General features: G+C 43.3%; 1 protein-coding gene across 1 annotated transcript in view; it reads right to left on the reverse strand.

Annotated features, from left to right (window-relative positions):
• BICC1 (BicC family RNA binding protein 1) overlaps positions 1 to 19718 on the reverse strand; it is an 89799-nt gene extending 70081 nt beyond the window's left edge. The window contains exon 1 of the mRNA XM_058029567.1: positions 19517 to 19718. Coding sequence (XP_057885550.1) covers positions 19517 to 19718 — 202 coding nt within the window. The remainder of the gene's footprint in view (positions 1 to 19516) is intronic.
• Between the last annotated feature and the right edge of the window lie 785 nt (positions 19719 to 20503).

A 20503-nucleotide genomic window follows, 5' to 3' on the forward strand; every position in this document is an offset into this window, starting at 1 on the left:
AAACAAGAAAGCATTGTTTTGTGGTTAGACAACTGTAATTCTGAGTTACACAACTCATTTATCTAGAAACCTTGACTATTTCTGATATTAAATTCCCCTTTTTTATGTTAAAGACTCAGGAAAGTTCTATTTAGAAGAGCTGATACAATACAAAACCCCTTAACTCCATGCAAAATAAACTGGAAAGAAACTTGTAAACTTAAAGGATATAAAATGTCAAGTGTGGGGAAGTGAAAAATTAAAACAAAGAATGTGCAATTTCTGCCAAAATCTAGCAAAACAAACAATAACAAGTAAGGAACTAATATTTGGCCCACTTCTGCCTCCAGTTTCTGTGTGGGGGCTTTAGCTGAAGAGATACCATATTTTTGCAAACAAAAAGAGGCTTAAGTAGCAAGATGTTAGTGCAGCTGATTTAATGCAATGCTGCTTTCAGCATTACTGCTCTTACCATTTTTGCTCAACATTACCCAATTTGAATCTTTTCCATAAAAGTTTATGTCAATTTTTTTTCCTGCATTACGTCAACAATCGGCTTCTTTTCCAGTAACAAACACAAAACCAATTCTTTATCACCAAACACAGAATGACATGACCACCTATTCATAAAAACCATTGTGTAACATCCCTCAACATGTTGCACTTGCAAAATGTCCCAGTTTTTATAAATATTGCCCATGTGTTTCATGCTTTCATAAAGCTTTTGCCAAAACACTCACTTTTTAAGTGACATGGAAAGCTTAGTAATGTGGAAGGAATGTCAGTGAACCAAAGAGAAAAATCAAGTCTACTTTCAAACCTTGCTACTTTCCCTGTTACCTGGCAATTGGTGCTCTTTGGAGTAACCATAATTAACCAACATAATTAATGCACACACATCCAGATCTGCTGAGGCTGAGCTGACATGGTAGTCTCAGCAATTTTATAGTATCTTTTATAATCAATGTATGTCACTCTCAGGACTTGATAGTGAATAAAACCAAAACTACAGCCAGTTTCTGGACAAAAAAAAAATCTCAGCAGAGTGTAATCTGATAATTAGATAATGATTAGATTGCTATGGTAGTAGATAAGTTAGACTGGAAACCACAGGAAAGCGAGCTTCTACTGAAGAGGTACAGAATATTGATGAGGTTCTTTTCAAAAAGACCAAGAAATAAGTAGCATAAAACATCAACTTATGTATCAAAGAAGACTGGCAAAAGGAAAAATATTATCCAAAGGTCTTTAACATAAGCACAGGCAAGAGCTACACACAGGGAACACTAGAAGGGATTGCTCTTGAGGATTATTCTAGCTAGGAATGATAAAGACAGCCAATATAGGAAAAAGGGCTCTTTTATTTATTTATGGAGCCACGTTTGCTCCTGAGAAATCCCTAACTGTGTGTGACTCATATGATGTAAAGCACAAGCAGGCACATACATTAAGGTACTTCCAGTTCAGCTCTACAAACTGGGTATATTTAATTTACAATAACCACATCTGTGTGCTGGCATGTGGGAAACAAGGACGCCGTGCAAACGCGTAATTTCTAACTCAAACAACAGCTTTGTTTCCAACAGGCAAGGGGGCTTTGAACTGCAAACCTTGCTAAGGAAATACAGTCCACTTGAGAGCAGGGGGAAGTAGCTCAAAGTCAGCATTCCCAGACATAAATAAGCATGTACTGGGGTCAGATTTCTGCAAAAGAAATGAGTTACCCATCAGTAAAAAAAAGAATATTTGTGCACTTGCAATACCCATCAGTAGTTTCTGCAACCAAAAACAAACCACGTGAGTGCTTTATGTTCAACAGAATTAACAATAAACCAAGCCTCAAGCAGAGTAAAAACATAATGGCACTGGTGCCACTTGACAGCCAAGGGGATCTTAGCTTTGTATTTCAGTGAAAAACAATCACCACCCTGGAGCACAGATTGGTCAATGCCCCTTATGTCCCACATTTGGCTACTGTTTCCAGTAAACACCAGCTAGTAGTTCATTAAAAAAACCCAAATAAAGCATCCAACAAAGTCCTAAGAAGTCCCAGTTAAGAAATATTAAAAAGATTGCTTTAGGTTTGCATTCTCTATCAAAATGGGCAATAGGAGTAGATGATGAACAATGAATAGCAGGAACAAACCAGCCCCAATAAAAATCACACAGTGTATGTAAGAGCTGAACATGGTGTAAGTCAGCCTCTATTTCTCTCTGATGGCTATTTCAATCCATGTAATTTTACAACACCAAACATGCAATGCATGCATGCAAGTATCACAATCACAGAAAAACCTGTCATTTTCCAAGTCCTCCATCACTTCCTCAAAGCTTGATCAATCCCTTAGGAAAGAAATCTTTCACATATTGGGCGAGATTTAGAAGTCTTGGAAATTCTCTAAGTTGACTTGTAAGTTTTTTAAAAAAGTAAATATATATATAACAAACTCAAAATAATATCTAATGCCTCTTCCTCTTTAAATTTAACAAAAAACCTCTCCACGGAACAGTCTATTTAACTGTGTTGTTCCCAGTGTATTGAGCCTCTGACATTTATTTCAGCTATTTTTTAATCACACAGAGCAACTCAGGATCCAAAAAGCCAGGTCAGCAGTCCCACAGGTTTTCAAGAACTATGCAAAGCCTGGAATAATGCTGAATAAGCCAAAAAGCCATCCAGGAGAAAAATTAAAACAAAGCTGTACCACCAGCTGAAAACAGAAAATTTAAGGCTAAGTATTTTAGTCAAAATTGCCAACCCCACAATTATTTTCCTGAGAAAGGAGGGAGAGGATAGATCATGGAGCCCTTGAACACGAAAATGCCAGAAAATGCCTGCTACTAAGGAATAGAAAAGTTAAAAAACCCATGACAGCCTTTGCTCTTTGCCATGCAGCAAGCTCTGCTTTAAAAAAAATGTCCACAAAGGATTCCAAACATTTTTCTTCCATTACAATTATATAGATTTCAAGATGTTCCACAACATAAACCAAAACTTTGTGCAGTGCAAAGCAGCCAACAGTAAAATTACATTTTTCCTGCAGTTAAAATGGATTAGCTTTAAAACCAAGCAGAAAAAGAAAAAAAGGGAGGACTTGCTCCTCTAGTTCCTCTGCTGAATGTTTGGAAAGTTCATGTTTCAGGAGTTTCTAAGCAGAGCAAACAGCACTGGAAGAGGAAGGAGGTTAAACACTAAGTTATACTGGTAGAGTCAGGATCTTAAATCACAAACGCATTGAGAAAGGGTAAGAATGAGTCCCCACAGAGAGACCTGCAGCTGTACTCAGCCCTGCTGTCACACAGCACACACAAACACCACCAGGGAAAATGGGCTTGTCCAGCCCAGGAAAATCCTCCCCACAGTGACAGCATCCACTCCGAATAAAGTGCATTATGCCTCCTGCAGAAAAATGGCAAACACAGCCCTGCCCACACATGATAAGTATTAGGCAAAGCCTCCTACTATTGACTTTATTTAACTGGGTCTTCCTAGAGTTGCAATTAATCCCTAGGAATTTTCCAAGTTCCTAACTCTGCAGAGACTGTGGGTCATTTTTATACCAAGTCTGTTTTTGCAGCTGAAAAAAGTCCGTACTCTCAGAAAAATGCAAGCCCACGATTCAAACACCATCTCCTGATACTGAAATCCAGATATCCTAAAAAAAACAGAACTATAAATACATAGACCTTATTTACTCTAAAGACAATACATACCATCATCAATAGCACCTAATCTTGAACTCAAAAATAATACAGAAGTCACAACTGCATACAGTTTATTGCATAGATGAAATAGTACAAGTATGACCCATCAGATGTGGCTCCAATCTTCACAATTCAAGCTGTTCTTGAGATAAACATGACAGTATTGTGCTTCCTGCTGTGCCAACAATGACTTTATCCCTTAATTTATGCTTCTTCCTTCATGTTGTTTTTTTTACCAGAGCTATTTCAATTATTTGAGCTGTTCCTTTAAAAAAGAATTTGGCTATTGTTTGGCTTTTTTTGGCACATTACTAAAAACAATGAGGCACTGCATACAATTAGCACTAATTAAGTGATATGGAGACCAGTAGATTGTTCTGTAAGAGCAAGCATGTAAATTTATAAATTATTCTTGTGGAAGAAAGGACATTGTAACAGCCAGAAGTTACAGTCAAAAAGCTCACTAGACTCTGAAAGTCTCTGCCTATCTCAACCATAATTATAAAGAAAAAACCAAACCCAAACCATCTAGAATTAACAGAGGTGAAAGTCTGGAGGGTGTACTCCATTTCTGGAGTTCATAAACCATTATTATTAAGACTGCCAAAAAAAGCAATGTTTCCTGTTTGCATTTTTTTCTTCTGTTTTGATTTTGGTTGAATTTGGGTATTCTGTTACAGCTCAACTGGATTTCACCATAAAATACTTTTCAGCTCTTTAAGTTGCTACCCTGAAATCATGAGACTGCTTGGCTACCACAAACCCACAGCCTTGGCAAAACCCATTTGCAGAAATTGATACAAATCCTCTCTGAAATCTAACGAAAAATAACCACCAAATTTAAGGTGTCAGAAGAAAAAATTGTTTTAGAAAAGCAAATAAACTTCTGTTGCCTAAGCTGTCATATTGAAATATTAACCAGCTCTCACTGGGCCTCCATGGAGTCCACTTGCCCACAGATCAGAGAGGTTTCTCTAGAAAAGGAAACTATTCCTCCATTGCTGAAGAAACAGCACCAGGGAGCTGAGACAGCCCAAGCACCAGTCCCCAAGGTGTTCAGCTCACTTCAATCTCTATATTGCAGTAATTAACCAGTTCCTGCCAGAAACACCCCAAACCAGTCTGTATTTGAGCAACAGGAGCTGACCCGGGTTCCACCTGCAGCAGGAACCCCCACTTACAGCAGAACAAACTAGTGTCAGTAGAGCCCATTAAAAAAATCGAATTAAGAATTATTGAACTTACCAGAAAAGGTGCTTTCCTCCTAAATACCCTCTTCACCTCTACTTCTGTCCTTAAAAATGTTGAGATACTCTCCCTTTAAATTCAATGAGACTACTTCAAAGGAGAAATTGACTTTGCATTTCTGAAGTAAAAAAAATACAGCCCAAGAGCAGAATGTTTGAGAAGACAACATCACTTGGGAATCACAAGAGACCACAAAGATAATTATATTTTATAATCAGAGAAGCATGTTTTCACTTAGGCTGGTGTTAAACCTTTTTATGGGATATAAAATTACTCAGACCTTACTAAGAGCACATTCTTACTCCTTTGATTATTAAATGGTGGAAGAAAGGTTGAATTACAACAAAATGCTAAATACAAAGGACTTTCAAGTGTTTCATAATGAGAAGCCCCATCTATAAGTTTACCATTACCTTCACACTACCAGGTAAAATTGACCTACTTTACAAATACGTATATTCCTCCAATCACTTTTTAATCATTTGGAAATAATTAAGATGAGTAAAACAGCACAACAGCAATCCCTCACAAAGTGACTACACTTCTCAAGTCTCTACTGTTATCCAGAAGATTGCAAAATTTCTTTTATGGCTGTGGCTCTTCTCTTCAGAAAAATACAAATCCACGCTGGCCAGCAGCTCCACACCATGGTCCTCCAGGTCACATCTTTAATGTGGAAGCCAACATGCACTGCAGCATCTGACTTTGCCTTAGTGCAGCAAACAGAATGCACCCAAATGCCAAACATCCCAACCATCCTGCCTTCATTCCAGTGGAACAGGCCGGATGAGCCAGACTAGCTGTTTGGGACACACATGACACAGAAAGAACCCATCCTGGGTAGAGACATAGCAAAGCACCTACACCAAAGCCTGCAGCCAAATGCAATGTTCACCAATGATCTGTACTGTATCTGAAAGGGCATTTAGGAGAAGATGGAAGAAGGCTGTGTCCATCCAGCCCTGCAGGCTCCCTGCTCTCCCTGCCTGCCCTCACTCCCATGAAGAGGAGCAGCCCAGAGTCTGGGTACCAGGTGCAGAAATGCTGAATGTGCTCCAAGTGATCTCGATCCATCAGGCTGCTGGGAGGGGGCAGAACAGAGCTGGTGAGTGGTTCCTCCTCCTCTCCTCCCAGCAAACACTTCAAACAGAAGGAGAGCAGGAGAGAGGCTGAACAGAAGCCCTGAGCAGCTCCTCTCCCGGCAGCGTGCCTGGCTGCCGTGCAATGTATGGGGAGATCCTTCCTGTGCTCATCCAAAGCTACTGGACTTGAATAATCCTCTCAGTCACGTCTCCCTTCACCTCCTGGGCCCTGAGATTTCCCACTCTGAAGTTTCCTATGTGTCTGGAAGTCTGGCTGTGCTGCCCTGCTCTCTGTGCTCTGGCCAGCCTGCAGGGGCAGCTGTGTCACTCTTTCCTTTGGCTGCTCCCACGCCTCGCTCACTCCTGCCCTGGCCAGACCCTGCGCTGCTCACTTGGAGGATGAACATTCCTCCAACTCACGCAATGCAGAAAGCAGGAGCACGGAGAGAGACACCAAAAGCAGCCTCAGGCAGCACAGAGCTGGAGCACCAAGCTGACAGCACTTAATTCTTTAACACATTATTAAAACCAGGCTCAAATTTTCTGCTGGCGGTTCAAGCCTGGAGGGAAGGCAGTGCCAACAGAAGCTCTGCAGTGATACAGGAGAGACACCCAATGAAAAGATTCCTATAAATATGCAGCTGCTATCTTCTAAGGGAAAAAAGTGCATTAGCATTTTACTTTTTAATTGATTTGCATTATATTCTCAAGTCAAGGAACCCTTGGCTCTCTACATAAACACAGAAAACATAATTCCAATGACATATAAACCAATTTTAAAACACTTCAGTCAAAGGAATATGTCCATTTTTCAGGATGAGTAAGCACATCCATGGGTGAGAAGCACATCCATAGAGTGATGAAATATTAAATTAAATTAGATGGCCTTTGTAAAGGTAAAATTCATCTATTGTCTAAGTTTGCATCTTTCAGGAGATAAACGCCTAAAACTATACTTAAAATCCAGCAGAATAATCTTCTAGCTCTCACTACCCTCAAACATTTACAAGAACACAGAATATAAAGTTTTGTAAATGTTTAAATACATACAAAACTTTGCAATACCCTACTCTTTTTTTTCCACAGCTTAAATGATTCCTCATGTCTCAAACACTGGAATGACTTTTTTTATTTCTGCCAAGTCTCTGAACAATCTAAAGATGTCACTGAAGACCACTTAAAGTAAAAAACCTGAGTGCTGCTAAGCAACCCAAAAAACATCATTACATGTTCAATTGTTTAGTGCATTGAAAAATTTCACACATATTGAGAGTCCATGTATTCTGCACTCTAATGATGGTAATGTCTTCCACACAGAGGAAGGAAAGAAAATTCTGCAGAATATGTTCTTATTTCAAAAAGGAATTGCTTAAAAAGAACTTAAGATTTGATCAAATTTATTCACTGTTTCTGCACATGGAACAGATTAGAAACAGATTCTCTCTTATCCACTATTCTATACACACTCCGGAAGCAAATTTACTAAGCAAAAACAGCACTTGTGTTTGTTTAACTAAAAAACTAAAGACATACCAGGATTCTTTTCCACTATATAAAATAGTATTTAAAAAATGTATTCCACATCCAGACTCTTTAAATCATTGCTATTTTAACTGCTCCAGCTGCATATAAACAAAGGCCATCTGATGTAATTTAATATTTCACCACTCTATAGCACTTCTCACCCATGGATGTGCTCACACATCCTGAGAAAGGGACACCAAGTCTCATACTCCTTCAATGAAAAGGATTTCCATATCCCAGCAAGGGTGACATGCAAATGTATCCTTAATTTCATAAATTACATGTGTGTTTTTCCACTTAAATGTAAGTATTTAACACAAAGAGACATGGTTTTAAATACAGGTGATTTTAACCCCTTTCTGTTCATGGCTCATCTTTCACTCATCAAGGCTCTGTACCACAGTGGAATGCTCTGCACAAGAACTCTTTACAACAAAGCTGTTTAATTACTCTGCATCCCAGTTTATACACCCTCAAGGAATACAGTCTCACCATAAGGAACATGGGGAATATCTTCAGAAGACATCAATGTAGCTAAACATAAAACTGTTTTAACTGCATCACTTATAATGGACTTAATATTTATTTTGGAATTATGAATTTCATTTTTCCATCTCTCAAATGCTTGGTTTTAAGTTACCAATCTTGTATATTCAACAGCCATAAATTTATTGCAGGCACTGAACAGAACAGAGCCAATCAAAATAGACATAATCAAAGCCCTCCATTCATACAAAGTTATCTGCAATAAGGTAAAAGGCACACTTAAAGGTTAAACCACTAATTCAGAGTGGTAACACAGATTCCCCAAACCAAAGTTTGCTTCAAATGTAGAAAAAGAATCATCACCTGTACGCAGAATTAAAAAATGGTTTATAAACAAAAAAGAAAAAGGTGAAAATCTATTTAAAATTTTGGAATATGTGGCAACCTCATCATGGAACCTTAGACTATCAAAACAATAAAACAATGTAAAGGTTTATATAGCAAGGCAGAACAAGAGAATGTCAGAAGCTGATGCCCAGGAAGTTCCATGTGCACATGAGGCAGAACTTCCTTACAGTGCAGTGACCGAGCACTGGGACAGCCCAGAGTAGGAGTGGAGCCTCCCTCCCTGGAGATGCTCCAGACCCAGCTGGACACAGCTCTGTGCCATGTGCTGCAGGGAGGCAGCACCAGTGACCCCCTGTGCTCCTTTCCTGACCCACTCTGGCATGTGGGAGCTAAGAACAGCACAGATAAGAGGACATGTTCCAGAAAACAAAAGCAGCACTTCAAAACAACAGGATAAATCATTAGTGTTACCAACTTCCCTCTCCAGTTATCTTTTAACATTGCTTCTTTCAGACCAGATTAACTTGGCTTAATACTGATTTTCAGATATGTTGTACTGGAGACCATTTAGCTCAGCTTGATTATAAAAATGTTGCAAGTTCTCCTCACAAGGAAATCTAGCATAAATCCTTTCCAAGAACAAAGTTTAAACAGAAAGCCCATGATCTGAGCTGTTCCACAAGCAGCAGAATGGTATTTTGGGTTTGTTCTGCTTGTCATCTCTTCACTAGAATGGACAATCATTCAAGCTTTTACACAGACTTTGTGCCAAGTAAGTGAGAAAACACATAGCTCAATCTTTTCAAGTACATAACTTGAACTTGCAGATATATTTCACTTGAATGATCTGGAATGAGGCTTTGTTTTTTTCTTTCCTTGGCACTCTTATTTATAGTTTTTTGCTTTCAAAACCTCCTTAACATCTTAGCAGCCCAATCAAAATCCTGTGCCATTCTAACTCCTACAAATAGAAGTTATTTTTTGAGTTAAAAAGCTGTAGAGAAGGGCTGAAAGTCCTAAAAGAATTATCAACCCATAGCTTTTTAACATGTTGGGCAGGCACAAAGGAAAACAAACCAACCAAACAGAAAAACTTTCCAATGAGATGGGGGAGAAGTACCACCTATAAAACCCCAGTATAATAAACATTCCTCAGCATCTACATACTGCAAGCCTGGCAATAACCACATAAGCACCATGATTGCTGCTTATTTTTCCTCGAAACCCATTCTTATAGACCTGATTCATATCACACAGTTCTAGGGGAAAATGGAACCAAGATTTGCAAAGCCTCCCAGACCTGGCCTGCAGAGAAGTTTAGTAAATGGAAAATGGACTGCTCATGTCTCACTTGCAGCTATACACATGTTCCCAACAAGTAAAAAGCCAAAAGAGGAATGGGGAATCACTATTTTCAGACATTAATATCTGAGAAAAGGTTCCTCCACACAAGTTTATCAAGTTTTATACATAAGTAGTATTTTTCACAAGTTTTATTGCAACCTTTACATGCCAGGCAAGCCCTGGAATTGCAACAGAATGGGGAATGCAGCTGCATTGTGGCTGGCACCAGCTACACTGACCAGCTTCCTACCTCTGGGAAAAGGCTCAGCAGTCAAATCAGATGGGGTAAAGAAAAGCAATTTTTTCAAAGTCTCAAAGCAGCAAACCAGAGAATATTCCTTCCAGTCCAGGAAAATTTCTACCAGGCTGCATTGGAGCCCTTCTAGAAATGGCTAAAACATTTAGCTGCATACAAAACTATCACTTTTCAGGGACTAACTACATCTTCAGATGGCAGATTGTGTGGGTGTCCTGGAAAGCACCTCCTCAAGCCACCAGTGTGCCCCAAAGTTCACAGCCCCTAAAGCAATGGGACAAAATCTAATCTTTAAAGGCTTAGGATATATCAACCTGGGCAATTATTTTAAAAAAAATTAATAGAAGAAATAAAAAAGGAGCTTTACTCCACAGCATTTCTAAACTGTTGATCTCAAGATGCCAAAATCAAGACACAGCTGCTGGCAGCTGGCCATTTGGGAGGCAGTCAGAATGACTGGAAATCTCATGCCTTTTAAATGCATCATCTATTGTCTTTCTCACCACAAGTGATACATTTACAAATATATTTTTTAAAAACCTTTCAGGATTGAAGGGAAAGAACCCTACAGAACAAGTTATTTCCTGTTTGTTGTCACTCACATGTGCAAGGAAGACACTTCCAGGAAGGATAAATTGAGCAACATGTCCTTCTGTGGTTTACACAACAGAATCCAAGCAGCAGAGATAACAGGACTGTGCTCCAAGCCCAGCTGCACTCCCAGGTCCTGTTTTCACAGCTTGCTCACATACCAGCAGCAGGAACACAAAGCTCAGGAGGATGTGGTGTAACCCAGAGCACAGCATCCCTGAACTGCACCCCTGGGGCCAGCCAGGCCATGCAGCCCACAGGCAGCTCCCACTGCTCAGCCCCGAGCACCCAGTGAGTTTATCCATCCCTGGGGCCAGCCCTGAGAGCCTCAGCAAAGCCCAGCAGGTGGGAGGCACCCAGAGATAACCACAGCCACATCCTTGGAGGACCAGCATCTCAAAAGCTGCCTGGAGGCAGCAAAGCAGCAGCACTCAGGTGCTGCCAGGGCAGATCTGTGTCCCAGCTCACCCAGCAGGCTGCAGGGAGCCTCCAGCACCCCAACACCACCATCTGCAGCCAGACACGGCCCCCAGCACCCCTCTTGTGCATGAGAACCAAGAGCTGCACTGGCAGCAGCTGCCTGACCCAGCCAGCATCTGCAGGGATCTCCCTGGGGGCCAGCACAACCCAATCCCACCAGGACTGCCAAAGGTGGGCTCTACAGACCAGTTTTCCCAGCAGATGTTTCTCAATGCTCTGAGGAAGGTAAATTGACCCTAACTTAATCACAATTTTATCAACTATGGAGAATGCTTCAGGCTACAAACTGCTACTTTTAATACTGGTATTTGATCAAGGATTTACCTCAAAATGTATTTTTAGTCATCTCCAATACCTAACATTAATAAACACTGTGTTTTAATAGAAGAGCCCAATTTAAGATTTAGTATTTTAACTCAACAACTAAAATTGTAGTTAAGAATTCTTTAATTCCTTTGCTGTCCAAAAAAGACAGCAGTGACCTCACTTCAGCACTGAACACTGCAAAAACTGGAAAGCCTCCAGATTCTATGGATTATTTCCTTCTCACAAAAAGAGGAAAAGTCATAAGATGACATTTTTTTTCTGCTTGTCCTGTCATTAGGCACCACTGAGGAGACTCTGGCTCCATCTGCCTATATCCCCTGACACACACAATTGATACGGTGTTCCCTGTGCCTTCTCAAGATTAAAGCTAAACAGTCCCAGATGTCTCAGCCTCCCCTCCAGCCCCTCAGGAGCACTGTGGCCCTTTGCTGGATTTGTTCCAGAATGCTCATGTCTCCCCACCACTGGGGAACCAGGGCTGGACCCTGCACTCCTGATGTGTCTCACCAGGGCAGCACAGAGTGTCAGGCCCCAACCTCTGACAGTTTTCTTCCCTGGAGAAGCCCTTCATGTTCCCTTTTGCTGAACTTCATGGAATTCCTTTGGGCCATTTCTTCAGCTTGCCAGGGTCCCTCTCAGTGGCTGCCCTCCATCTTCACATTCATGAATAATTTTTCCTTGCAGGTGAGGAAAAATCCCAGCAAACCTGCTGTCAGTTCCTTGATCACCTGTCTGGAAGCTGTCACAAAATGCATTCCAGAAACTTCCTCCATGGTTTGTGTGCTGCCAGGCTCTTGTCCCAGCAGAGAACAAAGGGGTTAAACCCCTCCATGGGGACTGACTGCAAACAGGAGCCTCCCTCCAGCTGTTTTAAGGCCTCCTGTGCTGCTTCTTCCCACCCAGATGGTCTGCAGCATCCACCTGTAAAACCACCCAGCACTCCCATATGGCTGGTGTTGCTCCAAGGCAGAGCTCCCTGCAATCCTGCCACTCCCTCACATCAAAGGCAACACTTCTCCCCAGCATCCCACTCTGAGCACCCTACAGACCCTGGCACTGAAGGACTCGAGTCCCCAGAGCTGTCCCACCACACCTCTCCAGCCTCAGGGAGATTGCAGCCCTGCATTTCCACCTGTCTGCACCCACGCATCACCATCAGCAGCTTCAGGGATGTACCACACTCATGGGCTCCCAGTGAAGGTTCTCCTGGCACAGTCCTGCAGGCACACACCTATGCCTTCCCAATTTCTGTGCCCTGGTGTCTGTAACTTCAGCAGAGCTGCACAGCAGGAGAACAGCTGGGACAGAACAGTGTTGCTACGTGCCCACCAACCGCTCCATGAAATCTGGCTTGCAGCAGAAAAATTACATGGAGTTATGCTACCAGGCAAGGGACTTATCCAGACACTTAGTGTTCACAGTTATGGATTTGTTTTCAGATTTGCTTTCAATCCCCTATCCATTACACCCATCTTTTTCTGCAGAGACATCAAGAGTTTTTCCACCCAATATCCAAACCCTGCTTTCACACATGAGAGAACTTTTTGATTACTCAGATTCCTTGGACGGTATTATCTAGTGAGATAACACTCTCACTCTGGAGTGTTCCTTCAAAACATCAATAGAACTCTATTTATTCCAGTAAAGAGGATATCACTGCAGATATCTTGACATAAATCAGCTATAAAAGTCACTGACACATGAAGAGTTTCTTTGCCTCATGCAATACACTAATTCTGCTCTTTGCCAGAGGCAAGAAACAAAAACAAAGACTGAACAAGAGCTGAGGCTATGGTCAAAGAATGGTTTCAACTGCTTAAGTCAAAATTGTTTTAGAATTACCCTTGATTAATAGGTAGCATCTTAAAGAAAACCTTAAATCAAGTGCTTGTTCCTACAGATAGCTTATTAGGTGTGGGTATTTTCTGTAGCTGAACTCCAACTCATGTAGTCACACCAGTTTTTAAGCTCAAAGTTCATCAAAGTCACCAAAGAGTCTTCACTACTGTAAAAAATATTTTTAAAAAAGATATTAGTTCATTGACACAGAGGTTTGAAATTAAAGAAAACTAGCATGTTTCATTGTTTGAGAGGCATAAAGCCAAGAGCCTGAAATGAGTACTCAAAATAGGACATATTTTCCAGTGGAGGTAAAGATTACAATATAACCAACAGGAATGTGCAAGCCAGCAATACTTAACTCAGCAGCTCATGCCAAACCATGATAGTCCCTTGTACTACTTGAACACTGAAACTTGAGAAAGTGGTATTATTACAATTGTTAATAGTGGAATGCAAGAACTACAAGTCACACAAATTCATTTCATGTATTTATTTTTTGTAGAAATAGACTATTCAGCACTTTGGGGATTTGAAAACCTGACAAAGAGCTTGGATTCTTTTTTCCTGCTACATATAAGTTAAAAACCAAATGTAAATGCTATTAGGAAGGTTCCAATTTCCCCACAACTATGTCCTTGTATAGGCTATGCTGACACATTACAAGGAACAAAATATAATAAAAACCACCAACAGAAATCTCACAATTTAGTAGGAAAACCCAACATTTTCTTCCTCTAGGAAAAGCAACTGTGGTTAGGACCTACTAAAATAAAGAGTAAGATATTTCAGTACAAATCTGGTCATAGATAAGACATAGTTCACAACCCTTGGAGCTCCAAGACGGACATGGGAACGGTAAACAGGAGTATAAATCACCAGCACTCTGAGTATTTTTAACTTCAGCTGCAAGCAAGGTACACTAATTATTTGAAGGACCACAGTACACTAAGTTTAATTGGGCAGATTTCTACCATTATCACAAACACACAAAAAAAAAAAAAATCCAGGGGAATATCAGTAATTGCTGCTTAGCCATCTAAACATAAAACCCCAAAATAAATTTAACATGGAACTTGCCCTCCCTGCACAGGCACCATCACAGGAACATTACAATTGCCTGTTAAGCAGCCAACTTGCTCAAAATGTGTATCTTCAGGGTCCAGCCTCTAATAAAACCATTGTTTGTAGCATTCAGCAGAAGCCTGGGTTACTTAGAATATCTGTGTTCTTTAGCACACTCCAATAAAAGTGCTTTTCTTCCCCCCACTCCATTTCCCCCAAGCTTTGCCTGCCACACGCATCGATTTCTCATTCTCTGCAGATGAAACCAGTGCAGAAGACTATGAAAAGTACTCAAGCAAACTTTCCTGCAGTTATGCATTAAGCAGGGAAAATGTACTTGTTTAAACACAAGTTTCACCTGATGGATCAGCAAACAAAAGCTGGTTATCATCCAGACATCAGAAAGAGGCATTGCATAAGTGCAATCAAGATCTGACAATGGTCTCTGGGTGACCTTTAGGCAAAGGAATTAACAACTTACTGTAAGTTTCATGTGGATTAAACCATGCAAAAAAAGTTATCTAATCAAACATGTCACCTCCCCCTAAGAAAAACAGGGGTTGTTTTGGGCAGAAAATTACTAGCTGAGCATTTTTTTTAGCTCCCCATGGCAGGCAAAGAGCAATGAAACAGGGAGTAGGATGGGGGAGAGCTCTCTCAACACTGCAATGGCAGGACAGAGCTACACAAGGACACCTCAATGAGCAGCTTTCACTGACTGCTCATGCTGAATTTGTTACAGCACTTTTGTCCTTCCTGCCTGGAAAGCAACCAGTGATCCACTATTATCGCTAGAGTTTACATGATTCCTCTAATTCTGGCCCAGTCCAGCTGACCTGTGACATAACCAATGTGGCCAGCACCATACCCAGTGCTATTTCCCAAGGTGTCCATCTGGTCTCAACACAACCTGCTCTGTAAGGTGAGCTCTAGAGCAAACTGGGTGCTCTTCAGAGTTTGCTGGGCATGCAGGTCTGTGCTTTTCTCCATGTGCTTGTTTATCAATAAATAGGCAAATGCTGAATTACCTCCTAAGGGAAAAAAATCTCAACGAACAAAAAACCACCACCCATAAAGTTTTAGATCCTTGAGTAAAATTACCCTGAGGAGTCCTCAAAATGAAAGATGATGCACAAAAAAATACAAAACAAAGTGAAGAAATACAGATTTTTAACTAGCACAGTTTTGTACTTTAATTAAAGAGCCATATACAATATGGGCCCACACACCATTGCTAGATTTAGACTCTTATTAAAAACAGCACGGATTTGTTTTTTTTAGCAAACTACTATCGTGTGATAGTACATTATAAAGTCAAAAAGTATTTAACTGTGAGTGCTTAAACCACACATACCACATAAAAAACCCCTACATCTGCTAAAGAACACGACAAAGAAAGAGGATTATTTGAAATGCAAGACTGGCATAACATTGTGTAACCAAGAATGAGACACACCACGCAAGCAAAAAAAGGTGTTGCTTTCTTTGGTTTGGGTTTTTTTCAATGTTCATGGCCAACTTGTCTAAGCCTACTGATTGCTGCAACATCAGCTGATAGATTATACTTTTTGGACAGTTTCCTAAGTGTACTGTTCTGCCTCTTTACAATAATATTCAGCTCCTATGGTAACAGGCACTCACACACTGAGTAAACCATCCTACAATATGAAGTCACCTGAGCATTAACCAGAATTTGTGCAGAGCAGCTGTAATTAATTGGGCTACTAGGAAATACCATCTTCTGTCACTGCTGAAAAGAAAAGTTGATCTGTTTTACTCATATTGGCCTCCTAGAAAAAAAATATTCTAGAATAATAACCAAAAAACTGATGAAGACATGAGGCATAAGAGAGCTTACATCCCACTGTAAATACTGAGATTTGTTTATGGGACACAATTCCAGTCATCTACGTGCATGAAGTAGTGAAACAGTGATACAAAGATGGACACAAGAAAAAAAACAGTCCTTATTGGCAAGGGGTTTTGCAGTTTCTGATATTCCAGAAACAGAACCATTCAGGAAGTAACAATACAATTACTTTAAAGTGGAGGGAGGAAAAAAAAAAAAGATAGCAGAAGCATCCACAAACCTATCAATTTTTTTGGCACCACAAGTCAGATCTGATTTCAGATTTCTGTTTCAGATACAACTGGTAGCAAACTACCTGCACCTCCTCTTTTTTTGAAAGAGGACTACTGAGAGCTCTTGCAACAGCACTTACTGCAGTTATTCTGTATCTCACAGGGAGACGTCCCATTCCCCTGATGAACTGCAGAGGCTGATATTCCCAGGTGAGCCTTGCTGGGATCAGCCCTGGCCTTCGGGAAACTGCCCACAAACTGTGGGAAAGATGAAAATAACCACAGCAGCAGCAGCACATATCAAAACTCAGCAATGCAAGAAGTAACAGAAGCACTGAGCTGAACGTGGAGCTGCTGCTTATTCTTTCTCCCAGATAGTTTTTCTTACATTTCACGATTAGTTCAGTAAACAACAGATGTTGATGAGGGAAAAAAAAAAAACCACCAAGGCACCCCCAAGCAAGAATGAGAACATTTCCTGATAAGTTCCTTCAACAAATGCTCCTTCAGACTTGGCTGTAAAGACAACTGAACTAAAGATAATACATTCTCACTCTTCCATAATATAGGAAAGGTGTGGTGGTCACGAGAAGACATTCTAAGTTTTTTTATCATTTAAAAAGTAACTTTCCCAAATGTAAACAAGCTAACTAGTAAAAGCAAAAGAGGACCCTTTAAGCATCTAATATGAATAAAAAGCTGTATTTACATCAGCCTGAAATTAAAAAAAAAAAGCCTAAAAATTGGCTAGCTTTTGGAAATAAGAAATCCGCTCATCACTTGGATTGAAAAGATGTTTCTTTTCCATGATGCAATTTCTGCATATTTTAAGAACTTCCAGTAAAGGATCTGGTATTAAAAAACATAGGGAACACAATCCTACAAACTATCTAACAGAAGTTTGTTCCTGGAGATGATTCACACTGCTTCCATTCCATTGTCACTTTCCTAATAGGGCAAGTCAAAGCTTCACTTCCAAAAGACGGACACAAACAAAAGGTGGGGAGGGTGGGAGAAGTTAAAAAATAAAATCAAGTTTGGCTTGTAATCAGCAGCACAGCTGACTGAATTCCTGGGTAGCAAGTACAGATCTGGCTTCACAATGCTTTCCCTGGCAGAGCTGGTTGGTGCTTGAGGTCCTTGTGAGTCAAGAGATGGGACAAATACTTGTAAAGCACAGAGAGGAAACTGACAGAAACTGACAAAATGTTTACCAAACAGTTCAGTTTTCTCACATAAAGAACTGCTGTTTGCTTCTTGTTTCCTAATAAACAGTTTCTCATTAACAGTAAGCCAGACAGTTCAGATTTTCACATAAAGCCACTTATTTCCAAATCCCATATAAACTTTCCATCACATCAAGGACATGTGATACAAATCCTCGTCAAACCATCACCAGAAGAATGTGTGTTCTAGACAGAGCATACAGTAGCCTCACATCAAACATCAGTCAGTACTCTGCTTGTATTTACTCACTATGCTCTATCATTCATATACTTTTTACTACTTTATTTTTCTTACAAAGGTAAGCAATAAAATTTGAAAAAGGAGCAAAGAAAAATCTTACATTTTGACACTGGCTACTACTGGGTCACACAACCTACAGAGTATTTGTCTTCTGCTTGGGAGTTTGTTTATCCCTTCATGCTTACTACCTCAGGCAGTAGAAGAAAGGACTGGGTGAGGGATGAGATAATGGAAATTTATTTGGCTATTAGAGGAAAAAGTTAAGGCAGCCTTCATCTTCTTACAGAACTCTTGTAACTTTTGACCCTTCTCTACCACTTCTTACACAGAAATACCCATGTGGTTTTGGTTTTCAGACACTTTTGATGAGCACATCTTTATAAATAGTTGTCGCTGCTCTGTTTCTCCAAATTCCTTTCTCTTTACTGCATTACATAATGAGATTTTTCTACTAGCTCTAAAGTATTAACTGATTAAAGATTAACTCACCCCCAGGAGAGACCATCTCAATTAAAAAAATTCCAATCATTGTAGTCACCAACTCAAACCGCAGCTCTTCAGTGACCAACCCAGCTCACCAGCTGCTGCTCTCCTGCTGGCTCCCACAGCCTCCCTTCCCCTGCTGCAAGGAGGGGGGCAGGTCCCTGACAGGGGATGCTCAGGTAGGGAGCACCCAAAGCTTCCAGTAAGTGACCAGAACGCCTTCTCTGTGACGGGCCAGGTAAAACATTTGTCAAGGGTTTCTTCTGAAAGTGCACACAAATATGTGAGTTACCGTGTTAGTGTAACATTAAATGTTTACAAAACACTAGTTCCAAAGGGAAAAAGCGCCCTCTTGAAGCCACCACCGTCTCTCCTTGTTGACCCAGACACACCCTGAGATTTGACACTCTAAGGCCTGAAACTCACCTCGGTTCTCACGGGCTCCTCCGAGCAGACAGCCGGGAACAGCCCGAGGGAATCATCCCGCTCAGAGCATCCTCAGCTGGTTCAAACCCACTCATGTGCTCTTTAGCAACAAAACCAGCAAATTACTACTCCTGTTTTGTCAAAAGCTGCCTACGTAACTTCCACTGAGAGCAGATAATTCAAAACATACTGGAACAAAATATGTAGCCTCAAGGAAAGAAAAAAAACCTTCAAAAAACCGCCAGACGGCGGAGCCAAGGGCCGAGCCGGTCCCACGGCCGCTGTCAGCCCTGCGGATCCATCCCCGCTGCTCCGGCCGGGACGCCGGGCTCCGGCGGCTCCTTGGGAGTTGGGCTGTTCCTCGAAAGCCGAGAGCCCGCAGCGCCTGCCCGGGCGGGATGTCCCCTCCTCACCGACGGACGGAACTCTGAGGGACCGGGAGGCTCCGAGCCCCGCGGGGCCGGGCAGCGGCACTATCACGACACCAGGCCGGCCCCAAGCGGCATCTGGCTGTCCGGCGCTCGGCTCCGCTCCAAGGCACAGGGAGCCGCTTGCCCGGCCCCAGAGGCCACGGCAGCGCCCGGAGCACGGACCGGCCCACGGGGCTCCCGCCGACCCGGGCCCGCGTCCAGCACCGGGGAAGGGGCTGACAGGACGGGAATCCCGTTCCGGCGGGGAAAGGGGAGCCGGGACACGGCACGGCGGGGACCGGGGCCCCTCTCGCCGCTCCCGGCCGCCGCCGCCGCCCCGCGCCCCCCGGCACCGCCGCCGCTCCCGCCCTCACCTTGGAGCATGGCCTCCAGTTTCTTCCTGTCCACCCGGAATCGCTCCTCGCCCCACTCGGGGCTGTGCAGGGGCCGCGGCGGCCCGGCCGAGTCCTCCTCGGAGCCGGGCGCGGGCGAGTCGGCGCTGCGCTCGCTGTTGGAGCCCGGGTCGGAGAGCGGCTGGGGCAGGTACCCGCTCAGCGGGTCGCACTGCGCCGCCATGGCGCTGCCCGGCGGCCGCCGCCCCGGGCCCCACTCGGCCGCCTCGCCGCGGGACGCTATCTGCCCCCAGAGCCGCCCGGCCGGCGCATCCCAGCCGCCGCCGCACCGAGCCCCGGCGCCGCCCGCCTCTGCCCGCGGCTCCCCGCCGAGTGAGCGCGGCCCCGGCCCGGCGGCGTCCGCGGCTCGGCGGCGCCCCCAGCCCGCCCGCAGCCCGCACAGCATCCCCACCTCCATTGGGCCGCCGCCCGCCGGGGAGGGGCCGGGGATATCCCCGGCGGGAGGGGGCAGCGCCGCGGCCCCGCAGGAGGGCGGGGAGGGCGGAGGGAGGGCAGGGGAGGAGAGGGGAGGAGAGGGGAGATGCCACCGCCCCCAGCGGCACCGCCCCGCCTGCGGGAGCTGGGCCGGGGGCTGTGCCAGCCGGGAGCTGTGCCAGCCGGGGTCACCCTGCCCGCCGGGGTCACCCTGCCAGCCGGCGACCCCCGACCCTGAGTGGCGGTCCTGAGCCGCACCGTGGCCAGAGCCGATCCCGAATCCCGCCCGTGAGGGCGGCAGGGACCAGCTGGCCGTGGTGCCCCGGCTGGCACATCCCCTCCCGCCGGGCAGGGCCCCGAATCCCCGCTCGGGCGTTTCGCTGCACGAATTCTCCTGAGGGAGCAGTGCCTTGTGCTGCTGGACCTCAAGAGACGGGGCTACACATCCCTCACCTTCCAGCAGAACTGCTTTTACCCACACCCAGAATCCCAGCTGGATGTACTCCGGCACAGTTGATGCCGCTGTGCAAACAG

The sequence above is a fragment of the Melospiza georgiana genome, chromosome 8 (assembly GCF_028018845.1).
Source record: "Melospiza georgiana isolate bMelGeo1 chromosome 8, bMelGeo1.pri, whole genome shotgun sequence".
Lineage (NCBI taxonomy): Eukaryota > Metazoa > Chordata > Aves > Passeriformes > Passerellidae > Melospiza > Melospiza georgiana.